Source organism: Trypanosoma conorhini, assembly GCF_003719485.1.
Source record: "Trypanosoma conorhini strain 025E chromosome Unknown Tco_14.4_contig_00524, whole genome shotgun sequence".
Lineage (NCBI taxonomy): Eukaryota > Euglenozoa > Kinetoplastea > Trypanosomatida > Trypanosomatidae > Trypanosoma > Trypanosoma conorhini.
In genome coordinates this window covers 1-13,452 of record NW_021704616.1, presented here as the reverse complement: position 1 = coordinate 13,452, position 13,452 = coordinate 1, and the positions used below count along the sequence as shown (strand labels likewise).

At 61.0% G+C, this 13,452-nt stretch overlaps 7 protein-coding genes across 7 annotated transcripts, besides 10 other annotated features; all 7 read left to right on the top strand.

Moving 5' to 3' along the window:
* Positions 1-71: 71 nt before the first annotated feature.
* Positions 72-95: a microsatellite.
* A 148-nt stretch (positions 96-243) lies between these two features.
* Positions 244-287: a microsatellite.
* Positions 288-308: 21 nt separating this feature from the next.
* Tco025E_07111 (uncharacterized protein) lies at positions 309-1,082 on the top strand (the record flags this gene model as incomplete). The annotated part of the gene is made up of 1 exon (XM_029373978.1): positions 309-1,082. The coding sequence occupies one exon, from the start codon at positions 309-311 to the stop codon at positions 1,080-1,082; it is 774 nt and encodes a 257-aa protein (XP_029225893.1).
* Positions 1,083-1,157: 75 nt separating this feature from the next.
* Positions 1,158-1,181: a microsatellite.
* A 372-nt stretch (positions 1,182-1,553) lies between these two features.
* Positions 1,554-1,575: a microsatellite.
* A 25-nt stretch (positions 1,576-1,600) lies between these two features.
* Positions 1,601-5,041, top strand: Tco025E_07110 (permease-like protein; the record flags this gene model as incomplete). Its single annotated transcript, XM_029373977.1, has 1 exon — positions 1,601-5,041. One exon carries the CDS (start codon positions 1,601-1,603, stop codon positions 5,039-5,041), a length of 3,441 nt encoding a protein of 1,146 aa, XP_029225892.1.
* Positions 5,042-5,606: 565 nt separating this feature from the next.
* Positions 5,607-5,993, top strand: Tco025E_07109 (uncharacterized protein; the record flags this gene model as incomplete). The annotated part of the gene is made up of 1 exon (XM_029373976.1): positions 5,607-5,993. One exon carries the CDS (start codon positions 5,607-5,609, stop codon positions 5,991-5,993), a length of 387 nt encoding a protein of 128 aa, XP_029225891.1.
* Positions 5,994-5,996: 3 nt separating this feature from the next.
* Positions 5,997-6,053: a microsatellite.
* Positions 6,054-6,072: 19 nt separating this feature from the next.
* Tco025E_07108 (trypanothione synthetase) lies at positions 6,073-6,792 on the top strand (the record flags this gene model as incomplete). The annotated part of the gene is made up of 1 exon (XM_029373975.1): positions 6,073-6,792. One exon carries the CDS (start codon positions 6,073-6,075, stop codon positions 6,790-6,792), a length of 720 nt encoding a protein of 239 aa, XP_029225890.1.
* A 418-nt stretch (positions 6,793-7,210) lies between these two features.
* Positions 7,211-8,086, top strand: Tco025E_07107 (uncharacterized protein; the record flags this gene model as incomplete). Its single annotated transcript, XM_029373974.1, has 1 exon — positions 7,211-8,086. The coding sequence occupies one exon, from the start codon at positions 7,211-7,213 to the stop codon at positions 8,084-8,086; it is 876 nt and encodes a 291-aa protein (XP_029225889.1).
* Positions 8,087-8,223: 137 nt separating this feature from the next.
* Positions 8,224-8,253: a microsatellite.
* A 294-nt stretch (positions 8,254-8,547) lies between these two features.
* Tco025E_07106 (ER to golgi family vesicle transport protein) lies at positions 8,548-11,478 on the top strand (the record flags this gene model as incomplete). The annotated part of the gene is made up of 1 exon (XM_029373973.1): positions 8,548-11,478. The coding sequence occupies one exon, from the start codon at positions 8,548-8,550 to the stop codon at positions 11,476-11,478; it is 2,931 nt and encodes a 976-aa protein (XP_029225888.1).
* Positions 11,479-12,212: 734 nt separating this feature from the next.
* Positions 12,213-12,246: a microsatellite.
* Positions 12,247-12,274: 28 nt separating this feature from the next.
* Positions 12,275-12,307: a microsatellite.
* A 252-nt stretch (positions 12,308-12,559) lies between these two features.
* Positions 12,560-13,219, top strand: Tco025E_07105 (uncharacterized protein; the record flags this gene model as incomplete). Its single annotated transcript, XM_029373972.1, has 1 exon — positions 12,560-13,219. The coding sequence occupies one exon, from the start codon at positions 12,560-12,562 to the stop codon at positions 13,217-13,219; it is 660 nt and encodes a 219-aa protein (XP_029225887.1).
* A 109-nt stretch (positions 13,220-13,328) lies between these two features.
* Positions 13,329-13,364: a microsatellite.
* Positions 13,365-13,424: 60 nt separating this feature from the next.
* Positions 13,425-13,452: a microsatellite.

Genomic DNA, 13,452 nt, shown 5'->3' with positions numbered 1-13,452 from the left:
CTTCTTTTTATTGACTTTCTCCATGCACCTCTTTTACCCTCCCCTGCTTCTGTGTACGTGCGCAAGTGTACTTTTTCTTTTTTTTTTGTTTCTTTGGGGGGGGGGGGAGTGCGCCCCTTTTCTCTCTTCTTCGTGAGGGCGCTATCTCTGCACACACATATACGCACACGTGTGCGTGCAAGCGTATGTGACTTCTCTCCTTTGACCCTTGTCTTTTGGCTTGCTCTCTCGCTTTACTCTTCTCGTGTGGTGAGGGGGGCGGACGTGTGCGCGTGTGCGTGTGCGTGACTTTCCTCTCAGCCTGCGCAATGCACGTCGTGACGTCGTACTTTATGGTGAAGCGGCTGCCGGGCAGCGTGTTTATTGGCGAGGCCTCACTGCGGCACCGCGCGGCGCGGCAGGCGGAGTACATGGACTGCCTCCGCCGCAACGCGGCACACGCGGAGGTGGCGTCGCTGCACGTCCTCATCGAGGGCGCCGAAGCGTACCGCCACTTTCGTGCGCACGTCCTCGAGGACGATGGCTTCTTTCCGTCCAAGGCCATGCGGCGTAAAATCGTGCCGGTGCTGCGGCCCGAGGTGCAGCCAACCTACGCGGATCTGTTTCAGCACGCCAACCAGCTGCTGCGGGGGCAGTTGACGATGATCTGCAACGCAGATGTTTACCTCCCACAGACAGGGGCGTCCGTGCGGGAGCTGCGGCAGTTGTTCGATGGTGACCCGGCGCGCCGGGTCGCGGTGGCGTTGACGCGGTACGAAAGCGAGCACCGCACGGACGCCCCCCTCATTGCGGAGTACAGAGGATCACACGACGCTTTTATCATCCGCCCGCCCGCAGAAGCGGCATTTATAGACAGTGTGCGGCACCCGCAAAACTGCTACAAGGCAGAGAATATTGTCCTGTACGAGCTGCAGCGCCACGGCTACGTTGTGGTGAACCCGTGCCGCAGCTTCATGCTCGTCCATCGCCACACGGCAGACCTGCGTCAGTGGCTGCCAGCCGTGGACGAGGAGAGGTACGCGCGGGCACCACCCTGCACCATGGCGGAGGCACTCGACTTGGTAAAGCAACGCGATGGCTAATGCTGATTGGAATATTGTGTTGTTCTTTTTGTTCTGGCGGCGGCGGTTGTTGCTTGCAGTGGCTTGTTTTCCCTCTGTGTGCGTATGTGTGTGTGGTGTTCAGAGCCTTTCCCCGCTACGCTGGCAGGCGCGTATAAACACATGTGATGTGAGAAGCATCTTATGCCTCCTCTTGGCCCCTCCCCGCGGGACCTGCACGCTCGCTTTCTCGCTACCTCGTGCATTGCACCGCCGCGGTACTTATCCGCCTCTCTCTGTTGGCTTGCTTTTCCCCACTCATGTACCCTCTCGAGACTGTTAGGCCCCTCCGTAGGGAGAAGAGGGGGTTCACATTACGGCCACCGGGGTGGAGGGGCGGAGACAAAACAGCGAGCATATACGCACACGGCATACAATATAAATATACACATATTCCTAGTTATTTATAGCTGGCAAGGAGAGTTGCCACTTCCACACGCAGGCGACTACCACTTTTTTTTTGTCTTTTTTTTTTCTCACCCTCACTCTGTGCGTCCCCAATGACGGAGGTGCCGCGTACGCCCCTTCGTGGCTCGACGAACTCGTCGGAGAATTCTCACTCCGGGTCACGGCTGGTGGGCCGCCACGAGAACAGGCCTTTTTACTTTCGCAGCTCCCCGTCGGAGCCATTCTCCACCCATGCCTCGCGAGAAAAGTCGGAGTCGTCTATCCTCAGCGCCTCCCTGCTGCTTAGCGCCATTCGGCTGGGCCTTCGCTACACGGTTTCTGACGTCATGCGCCGCCCACGCAACTGCATAATTGGTGTCGTGGCCGTCCTTCTTCTTACCTTCTTCACCGGCATTGTTCTGCTGTGCATCTGGAAGGTGCCGTACATTCTGCTGCGACTCGCGGAGTTAAGTGTGGGGGAGGTGGACATGGTCGTTATGGGTGGCAGCTTCGACAGCCCGTTCATCAACTACACCGAGATGAGGCCACGCCTGGAGAGTTCTCCCCAGGTACGCGGCGTCGCCCCGCGCTGGTTCCTTCGCGCAGTCGCCAGTAAGCAGCAACCGGGATTTGGCCCGCGGACTGTCCGCGATGTCCTTCCCACGGAAACGGCGCGCGCGAATGTTCTCATCATTGACAGTGAACAGGAGCGGGCCATCGGTATTGGACGGTCGTGGAAGCACCGCGACACGGGATACGCGGAGGCGCATGTATTTTACTCCCTTTTGGAATATTTGCAGCTTCGTCCAAACCTCGGGGAGCGTATGAGCATTCAGGTCTCCCCCCAATTTCTGCTGCAGGGTCCCTACGCCGGAAACAAGTCCTCGCTGTTTCGTGTCTACAGACCCAAAAAGGTCAAGGACGTGACTTCCTTTTTGCTGCTTCAATTTTTTATTATGAACGGCATCACAGAGGACTACTTCAGTCTTTTAGATGTCTTGAACCTGGAATTTGCCGTGAGCGTCGTGGATAGCGTCGAGAGTGCAAGTGGAAAGTATCCATCGCTTTTTGGCAACGTTGTGGTGATGGACTACAAGCTGCTTCTGCCCGCCTTTGCCGAGCAGAGGTGCGTGCTTGGGTCGCAGGTCTTCTCGCCCGCCACGGGGTTGACGCTGCCGTCGCTGACCGACCTCCTTGGCGTTCCCGAGATGTTTGCTCAGTTTAATCTCCTGGAAATGGTGCCTGTCCTCGTGGTCGCAATGAAGGATCGGCGCAGCATGTATTACCTCCCCGAGAATAGCCGCACGCGGGAGATGGTGGAGCGCAGCAACGCCATCATGCTTCACGGGGTGGGGCTGGACTTCAGCGGCTCCGTGCAGTTTCCCGTGGCCAACATCCTGGACACCTTTGAGATGCTCAAGGTCATGCTTCTCTCCTCGCTCACCTGTGTGGTGGTCGGCAACGTCGCGCTCTGTGCCATCTTGTTTTACGCCCTCCTCAACACAAACGCGGACGAGCGTCAGTTTGAGCTTGCCATGATACGTGCCCAAGGCATGAACAAGCGGCAACTCTTCGCGCTCCTCATGACACAGTCGCTTGTCTTCATTATCCCCGGTGTGTCCCTCGGGACAGCTCTCCTGGTGGGGGTCAACGCGCTTCTGGAGAAGATGCTCTCGCGATTCACGGCTGCGGCTCCGCGCACGATATTCGTCCCATTGATTCCCATCTTGTTGGCAGTGGCACTGGGCTTTTTTCTGCCGCTGCTGACAAGTTGTTTCCCGCTTTCACGTGCGCTTGGAGACAGCCTACGCGATGCGCTTGACGTTCACCGTCAGTTGCAGAATGAGACGCGGGTGGTGATGGTCCGGTTGGAGAAACTGGGGATTACCACCTGGCAGGTGGTCCTCGGTGTCTTTCTCGTTGTCGCAGGGTTTATTGTCTACTACCTGATTCCCTTTAGCTTCGTCTTTGGCAACATGATGCTGCTCTTCCTGCTGCTGGACTTCGTACTTCTCACGATGGTGGTGGGGATTTGCCTCGCCATGTACGTGGTGGAGCCGTACGTGGAGCAAGGTCTGCTCTGGCTGATGGTCTGGGGCGGGGAGAAGCGGCTACTGACAATTGTAAAGAAGAACCTGTACGATCACCGGCCCCGCAACGCAAAGGCCTTCATGATGGTGCTGGTCAGTGTGGCGACGCTCATCTCCTCCGGTGTGATGTTTGTGCTGCTCTCCACCGCCTCCGACGACATGACGCACATCGTTAACGGCGCCGACATCACCATCACCTCGTCGGCGTTTAGTGTGCCTCTCGACGAGCGCGAGCTAAGCGCCTTTCTGGAGCGGCGGCGTGGGGTGTACGTGGAGGAGTGGGCGTACCACAGCTTTCCGCTCCACGAATACCCGCAAGTGGTGCACCCCTCACGACTATCGACGGTCATTGGCAACGGCTACGACATGCACATCGTGGCGGTGTCGGAGCGGTTTCTTAGCACCGTCTTTCCAGAGTACATCATGGAGGCGGCGCGGGATGCGCGGTACAAGTACCGGCGGACGCTGGACGGCAAGTACGACCTGGTGCGCAGCATGTACGAGCACCCGCCTCGGCCCTCCTCCTCGGCCTCCCAAGTCGTTGCGACGGGGATGCCGTGGGGGTCGACGATGCCAAACACCTCGGCGAAGAAGGCGTATATTGTTCCCGCCCTGCTGGCGTCGTCCATCCGCGACGAGGTGGGGACCGAGGTGGGGAGCGCCATGATACTGGAGTACAAGTACAACGTTGCGGACCTGCTCGTGACGACCAGCTTTGCGGTCGAGCCACGCGGTCTCATGAAGCGTGTGCCGGGGTTTCCCGACATCGCGTCGCTCCCCGCCACGCTTCCCAACAGCGAGGTGCTGATCCCGCAGACGTACTTTACGACGCTGGTGAGTCCCTGGACCATTGACTACAGCGGGAAGGCCAACATCACGCTGTCGCCAGGCGCCGTCACGGAGCTGAGGCAGAAGAAACTCTTTGTGCGCTTGCGCAAAGGCATCAGTGCGGCAGAACGTATTGCCTTTGTGAACGAGATTCAGGCACGCTTGAACTTGATGTATCACTCGGCCAGCGACACGCAGGCGTTGACGGAGCAGTTGCGGGTCATCCGCGAGTTCATCATGGCTTTCTTCTACTTCACCTCCGTGATATGCATCTCCCTCTGCGCGCTAATGGTGTGGATAACTTTTGTGGCAAACGTGCGCCTAAACGCACGAACGTTTGTGCTGCTAGAGGCTGTGGGGTGCCGTAAGTGGGAACTTGCCCGCGCCATCCTCTACGAGGCCCTCAGCATCGTCCTTTCCGCCTTTCTGATCGGCTTAATTGTGGGTGTGCTCGTGGGCGTGGCGCTGGGACTTCAGCTAGTGGAGCTCATGGTGCTGCCCTTCCGCTTCAGTTTACCCTACGCGTTGGGCGGTGTGGTTTTTGGCCTCAGCGTCGTCGCCGCAGTGATTGGCTCCATGCTGCCCTTCAGTGCAATTGCCAGGAAGCGCATCAGTGCGGTGCTAAAGACCGTGTGAGACTCACACACACATACACAAGGCTGCATGTGTGTATCTACGTATGTATAATTGCATGGCACAAACTTGTGTTCTCTTTCATCCTCTCGAGTGCGTGCCGTTATATATTTATATATATTTGCTTCATTATTGTTATTTGGCCGTTTTTTCTTTATGTCCCCCCCCCTCTCTTCACTCCCCACCATTTGCGGTGTCCATGGAGATGACACACCCCAGTGCACCCAGAGTTATTGCAGTCTTCCCATCTCTCCGCGTTATCTGTGGTGCATTGGTTGGTTGCTGCAGACTTGCTGTGCTTGCTTCAGGGGACTTTGGTGCCATGTTTTTTTTTGTATTGCCCAGAGCCGAGGCGTCTGTTCTTTGTTTGCGTGTTTTTTTTCTTTTTTAGCCCGCGGGGGGCTAACTCCGTCAGGTGCGGTGAGGTGACGGATAAGTGGGAAACGAAATAAGACGTGCGGCAGACCCGCATCTGCACCCAGCTGCACATATTTATGTAATTGTGCGCGCGCGTTTATGTGTGTGTTTGCCTTGCGGGAGTGTGGGCAAATTGTGTGCGTTCGCCACGATGCCTCACTGTGTTTTTGTTTGCCTCCAGTGCGCGTGCACGCGTGAGCAGGACGCGAAGGGGGCGTTTCTTTTTTTTTCTTTTTTTTTTGCGTGGGTGCTTGGAATTGTTTGCCGCCCCGTCGTGGACGTTGGGCGCGTCCCGGCGGGGGAGGCGTGCGAGGAGGACGGCAACGGAGACAAGGCAAAGATACCAAGTGGCTATGGCAGAAATAGAGAGAATCACGAGAGCGACATTGTGCGCGCTTTCGTGATGCAACCCTTGTCTCTTTTCAACGTGCAGGCTCACTGCTTACTTCTCCTTTTTTTTAACCTCTTATTTTGTTTTCTGCTGAGGCTTCTCTCTGCCGTCACGGCCCGCAGTTTGCGCAGCATCCGCGGCTCTTAGCGTGGGGAGGGGAGTGGGAGAGCGAGAGAGAACGAGAGCTGCGCGGGGGGAGGGGGAGGGCGGTCGCCGCTGCCCCGTCATGTGCGTGTCCCCCGCCAAACTGGCGGGGCAGTCGCTGCGGCGCGTCCCGCTTCATGGCGTCTGCGGCTACGCGCCCGGCTGCATCCCCGCCTACAGCAACGGCACGGATGGCACCTTCACCGCCGAGCGCCACTACGAGCAGCACTACTTCATGGGATACAAGTGGCAGTGCGTGGAATTTGCCAGGCGTTGGTTGTTCCACCGCAAAGGCCTGGCGCTGCCGCAGTACGACTTTGCCGCCCACCTGATCCACCTGCAGGAGGTGCGGGACGTGTGCACCGGGGCCGCCGTGCCGTGCCGCTTCATTCCGCAGGGCTCAACGGAGCCTCCGGAGGCCGACAGCCTCATTGTTTACCCTGGCTCCAGGAAAAACATTGTGGGCCACGTGGGCGTCATCACGCAGGTTACCTCGACGAGTGTGCAGGTGGCCGACCAGAACCGCTTCTTTCATCACTGGGGCGAGAACGCCTTCTCCGCCGAGTTTCCCCTGGAGCGCGTGGATGGTCGCTACTATGTCCGTGACCCCGACTCGGTGGCGTGTCGGGGATGGATCGTCTTCCCGGGGCGACCAAACCGCCTGGATGGCGGACCGCCCCAGTTGGAGCCGCACATGTCTGGCCCCCCGTCCCTTCCGTGCACGCGACGCATCGCGTACGTGGCGCAGCAGTTATGGGCGTGGTGCACGGGGCGCGAGACCCTCACATTCTCCCCGCTCTAAGCGCCGTCTTTGCCTGGGGCGCAGTCGCCGTATTCGCGGTGCCTTTTTTTTGTTTAAGCCTTGATGGTAAGTTCCTTCTTTTATTCTTTTTCCTTTCTGGAATACGATGTGAACTTACCACGTCCCAATTTCCCCCCCCCCCCGCTTCCCCGCCCTCTCCCACTATTTGCGTGCGTGTGCGGGTGTTGCGGGGTGGTGGGCTCCCTCACAGTTTTTGCCGTGCCCCCCTCCCCGCTGTGTGCCGCGGTGGCAGCAGGGCGGCGCCCGACATGGAGGCTGTTAGCTGCCGCTTTTTTTCTCCCTTGCCGAATTCCCCTCCCGGCCGGGTGCCCCGCACCGAGGGCAGCAGGGGGGTAGAAAAGCAGAAGCGAAGCAAAAAAAGCTTTTTTTAAAAAAAAAAGGTGGTGGGGGGGCCTGCATGTACGCCGCGCATCATCGTGTGGCGCCGCTGCGCCGTGGGGGTGCCGCGGCGGAGCGTCACTGCGCCACCACCCCGTGCGACTCATTTGCCACCACGCCAATGGGGACGCAGGCGGATATTCACACGCAGCGCAGCACCCAACTGCGCCGCGGCGCGGCCTCGTGTAACGCCGCGGCTGCGGCAGGCGTCTACTCGCTACCGGCGACGCTTCGGCGGTCGTGGCTGGCGCCTCCGCCCACCACAGAGCCGTCGCGGGGCTCACAGATGTCGATGCACGCGGCGCCCACACCGACGACGAGTGCGGCGCCGCTCACGCAGCTGCAGGTGGGCGATGCTGCCTCTCTGCAGGCCACACTCTCGCAGACGTCACAGCATCACAAAGAGGCAGCGTCGGCGCTTCTTGCCCTGGTGCAGTCTATGCAGCAGCAGGAAAAGCATCTGGCTGCCAGCTCGCAGAGCCTCTCTCACATCCCTGCCCTGGTGGACACCCAGCAGGCCCAGGTGACGGCGCTGCATGGCCTCACCGCCGAGGTGCGCGCCATGGCGGCAGCGATTCGTGATGCGGCGTCAATTCTACAAGAGGTGCAAAGTGTGGGGGCACCTCCCACGCCTCGACGTCACTCCGTTCACAAACAACCCCGCTTGCAGAAGTCGGCGGCGGCTTCTTCTGCCCGCTTTGGACTCGTGCTTGGCGCTGACTCCCCATCCATGACGCCGTGCACGTGGGAGGTGGAGGAAGAGGCGGCTGGGGTGGCCGACAAGGGAGAGGCGGCGTACGCCTGTCAGTCGCAACGGCCGCAGTTCATGCTGCGAGGCACAGCAGGGTGTGCGGCGGCGTCGGAATTCGTTGAGGACGATGTCTTCTCCATGTGAAACTCACTCGCGCTCTCTCCCTGCAGCGCTTTTGCGACCCCGTTCACCAAACGGCATCCTCACAGCTGTCCAAAAATAAAGAAGACGAAGCTCGTGCGGTGGCCTGGTTCCCGTGCACGCCTTTATCCACGACACCAGTGTGTGTGTGTGTGTGTGTGTGTGTGTGTATTTATTTGCTTATCTTCGGGGAAACTTGCAAACCCCCTTTTCTGCCCTTTCCTCTGCGCCCCAAGTGTCTATGCGTGTGGAAGTCTGTGCACTGCACACCCCAGTGTACGCCGCAAGAGTACTTTTCTTTTTTCTTTGGGGGCGATGATGCATGAGACCTCCGTTGTGTACAGGCGCCGCCACACTGCGCCTTTTCGTTTGTTTGTCACCCATCCTTCCTTTTTCTCGCTTGCTCTCCCTCTGTGCTCCCCGTTGCGTCCCCCCGCAAGGTTCATTCCTGATAGGCAAGGCGAATGAGCTCCATGGATGCTCACTGGAGGACGTCCCTCCAAGACGACATCCGCTCCTCCGAGGCGGCGCTGCAGCGCCTGCGTGGACGACAGGCAAAGCACGAGGCTTCGCGGAAGTTGCTCGCCGCCGCCTTTGACGCCCCGCACGTGTCGCCGCTGGGCCTCCCGCCGCACCTCCCCTCATCACAGGCCGAGCTCGCCGACAAGTTCATTTGTCTGCAGTCGGAGGTGAAGAATTGCATGACAGAGCTAGAGACCGAGCGAGTTGTGCGCGCCGACGGCGTCCGTGATGTGCAGCGGCACGTCAGCATCCAGGTAGGGGAGCTGAAAGCGATGTTTCAGCAGCTCAAGAGGGAAAACGAGTACCTGACGGAGACCGTCCGGCTTCTGGAGCGACGACTGGCGTCGAGCGCCGCCGTTGCGCCCTCTGGCCGCGCGGATGTGGCCATCGCTGTCGAGGCCGGTGACGCTGCGGCGACTGCGGCGGCTTCCGCCCCGGCCGGTCTCGTAAAACGCGTGGAGGAGCTGGAGTCCACCGTGACGCGGCAGCGGCGACTGCTGGAGGATCGGCAAACACGACTGGACGGCGTCCTCCGTGAGATGGTGGGGGTGCGGGTAGACGCCGGTATCGAGCGGGTGCGGTCGGTTGCCCGGGAGACCGCCAGGGACTCCGTCGAGGATCTGCTGCGGCTGCGCCTTGCGGCGGTGCAGGGCATGTTTAACGGCGAGCTGCAGAAGGTGATGCAGTCCAGCGGGGTCACCGCCGAGGTCGCGACCGCCACGGAGAGGCTGTTTCACAAACTAGAAGAGGATCTCCTGCGGCGTGTGCAGGAGGTTAGCACCGCGGTGGAGGTCGTTTCGCAAGGCAGCCAAAAGCACGCGAGCGCCCTTGGCGACGTGGAGCGGCGCCTCACGCAGAAGCTGACGGCGTTGGAGCGGGAGGTGGAGGCGTCGCGGCGCGAGATGCGGGAGGGCATCGCGCAGAACGCACAGGCGGCGGAGGAGCGCGCCGCCGCTGCCCGGCTCGCCCTCGAGTCCGCCGTGGCCGAGCGCATCGCCGAGGCGCGTCAGGGCACAGCCAACAGGGAGGAAATCGTGGCGGCCGTCACAGCCGCGGAGGGGCGACTCGAGCAGCAGTGCGCCGCCGTGCGGAATCGCCTCGCTGCGGCCCTGCGGGCGCACGACGCCGACGCCGAGAGGCATCACAAGCAGGTGACGCAGCTGGAGGAGCGCCTGAATGGGCTTCAAGACGCCACGGAGGAGGTGCAGCGGGAGGTCGCCCGTGTCGACCAGCTCGCGGCGGGGGCGAAAGGGGAGGTGGAGAAGTGTGGGCAGCGCATCCGCGAGGCCCTCGTGGCGGGAGAGGAGGCGCGGGCCGTGGCGAACGACTTCGCTGCCTGCGCCCAAAAGGCGGAGGACGCAGTACGGGAAGGCCTCGTTCGCACCAACGTAGACCTGCAGAGACTCACACACGAGCACGAGAGAAGCACCGTTCAGGTTCGCCAGTTGAGCGAGAAGTTAATTGCCGCCGAGGCACACCAGGCCGCCGCGCGTGCGGTGCTTGATGAGCTCACGAATACGTGCCAAACCACCGTGACGCCGCTGGCCGCGCGGCTAGACGCGGTGCACCGGACAGTGCAGGAGGTGTGCCTCCCTAAGCTAGAAGAAACGTCACAGGCCGTCGCGGAACTGCAGAAGCGGCAGGAACAGCTTCCGGCCGACATCTCCTCCCTGGCGAAGACCAACGCTCGGCAGTTCTCCGACCTTCGGCGTGAGATCTCGAGTGGGATGCAGAGCGTGGAGGAACGCGTTCTTCAGGCCGTGCGTGAAGCCCAGCAGGAGAGCAGCACGGCCGTAACTGGACTGCGAACACGCGTCGACAGCCTCAAGGCATCCGTGAAGGCACACGACGAGTGTTTTGCCGCCAAGAATGCGCTGGACACGCTCTCGGGGGAGCTCACGGAAAGGGTGCTGGCTGTGGAGGGCAGAGTCGACGCGGTGGCGCGCCAGTTGCGGGAGGACGCCAAGGCATCGCCGGCTGCCTCCGTGCCGGCGGTGACCGCGCCCCCGCACGAAGAAACAGAACGCGAGATGGAAAAATTGCGGCGTCTTGTGGAGGATACGCAGCGAAACACCGCCAGTGTGCGGGAGGACTGGGAGCAGCAGATACGTGCGAGCATGCAGGAGGATGTGGAGGGCGTCAGACGCCTCTTGCATCGCCTGCGTGAGGACACCGCGTCACAGATGCAGAAGTTGCGTGCAATGCTTGGCGAGGAGGCGGAGGACCGCTCTCAGCGCGTGGAGGCGGCGACACAGGGGGAGACGCAGCGCCTGCGAACGCAAATAGACTGCCTGCGTGAAGCATTAGGCCCAAGGCGTCTCGTGTCCGCCATCTGCGACGACGAGGAGCTTCTAAGAGAGGTGGCTGAGGCGTTGCGGGGTGTCTTTGCGCCATGCAGCGAGACGGCCGACGCCATGGCGCGCGTAAAGCAGAAGGTTCAGCAGGCAGAGCAGCGACTCGGCGAGTTGGACGCCCGTTGCGACACCCACGCGCGTGAGTCAACCCAGCGAATGGAGAAGTGCGAGTCCTCGCAGCGCCACCACGCCGATCGGCTGGCCGCGCTGGAGTCGCAGGCGGTGACGGCGGCGGAGGTGTGCAGACGCGGGCGGGAGGAGGGCTTTAAGGACTGCAAGCGCGAGGTGGATCTGCTTTCAATGCAGTTTGACGAGCGCGCGGCGGCGCTGCAGAGCGCCTCTGCGGAGTTGGAACTGCAGACACGCTCCATGCTGTTTACGCTGCGAGAGTTGAAGGAGGAGCAAGCAGCGCTGCGGAAGGAAGTTGCCATGCGGGCCGCAGACCCGACGAAGGACGACGACGACGACGACGTGACGACGATGTCAACAACGAGACGGAGGCGTGGAAGTCGCAGGTGACGGAGCGTGTCGAGGTGTTGGAGGCGAAGACGGACGCCGCCGCGTGCTCCACCGCGGATGCATTTGAAACGCTTCGCGATGGCATCGAAGAGTGCGTGAAGCTCTTCGTGCGGGAGGCGGCACCCACCGCGCTGCTGCGGGAGTCGAACGTCTCGGCTGAGGAGCTGACAGGCTTAGACGGCGTCCTGCTCTTTCTGCTGGAGCAACTCTGCCAGATGCACGAGGGACTGCAGGCGCTTCGCAATGGCGCCCTGGAAACACTTGAATTGGTGCAACACCACGAGGAGCAGCTTGCGCTGCTGCCGTCCTTGCGTACTCTTGCGGTGTGCAGTGCCCGACACGTGACAAGGCTGTCGGAGGCGATGGGCCTTCCGTCTGACCTCCACGTTGACTCGTCCCTTGCGGAGCACGAGGAAAGCGCGGTGGCGGAGGAGGAGGAAGAATGCTGATGCCGCAAGTCTTGCTGCTTCTTCCGCTTGATGTGTGGGCGTTGCGATCACAGTTGGGTGCAATGCACAAAAGGGCCCTATGCATGCATACACAGGGAGGTGTCCCCTGCCTCGACGTGATGCACACGTGTCTTACGTGCGTGCAGCGTCTTACGGTAGTCGTGACTCTTCTTCTCCCTTCAGCTCTCTCTCTCGTTAGATATATATATATATCTTTGTCACTGTGTGCGTGAACGTGCGTGTGTGTGTGCATATGCGGAGCTGCGCGGGCGTCCACCGTAGGGTACACACTAATACACACACACACACCCTGCACACAGTATCTGCAAGTATATATGTATATATATAGAGAAGATAGAGATAGAGAGAGAGAGGGAAAGGGCTGATGAGGAAAACAAGATAAGCAGGGGGAAGCACGAGAGTGGAAGGGAGTGGGGACGTGTTTGGGGAGGGGAGGAGAAAAAGGAGGCGGCCTTCGCGCCAGGTGTCTGTGCATGGAATCCAAACTGCCAGTGTCTCCCACATATCGCTGCGTCTTTTTTTCCCCTTTCTTTTTTTACCATCGCTTGTTTTTTTCTGAAGCTTCGGTTTCTCCTTCACGTGGCGCGCCGCAGGGAAAGGCGGCGACCGAGATGAGTCTCCTTAAGGCGGATCAGGTGCGGCGGGAGCTGTTCGCCACGTACAGCAGGCAAATCGCCGCACTCCTCGGCGAGATGGTGGACGGCGAACCCGCCGGGGCGCGCGCAGCCGAGGCGGACGACGGCGGGGAGGAGGAGGCGGAGCCGCAGCCGCCGTCGCCGTCGCAGGAGGGGGACGCGGCCGCCGCCCTGGCGACGCGGTTCCGCGTCTCGTACGCGCGGCAGCACCTCCTCCGCCAGCGTGCACTGCGGCTGCCGGGGGCCCACGCGGCGGAGGCGGAAGCGGAGGATGACACGCACCGCCCCGCCTCCTCCGAGGCCGGGGAGGCAACAGCAACTTCGGGGGGAGACGTGGGCGCCGTCACGGCGCCGGCGGTGGCTGCGGGAGACGCGGCAGCGGAGGAGGCGGGGTGGCGGCTGGCGTACAGCGAGCCCTACCCGTCGCTGCGGCGCATTATGCGGCGCGTGCAGGACGAGTCCCTGCAGACGCTACTGCGGGAATCACGCGTGCCCGTGGCGGCGTGTCGGGATGAGGCCTACGCGGCGCAGCGCATTTCAGTCCTGCGGCAAATAGAGGAGCGGATAGGACGCGAGCGTGCCACACTCCTCGCGCGACAGCAGAAGATGGATGGCAAACTGCACCTCATCCCGTGAGAGAGGCCCCGAGCCCCGTGCGCAGGCTCGCGTCCCTCCCTTCTCAGCTTCGGTGTTGCTTCCGTGCCGTCGGCTCTATGTACAGTGGAGGGGGAGGGCGACTCCCCCGAAAACAAACGCAAAAAGAAAAAAAATGAAACAAAAAATGAAAAGCAGATGTGGGCAGGACCGGCCATACAACTGGCACGCCGAAGTGAACTTTTCCCTCTCTCTCTCTCTCTCTCTCTCTCTCT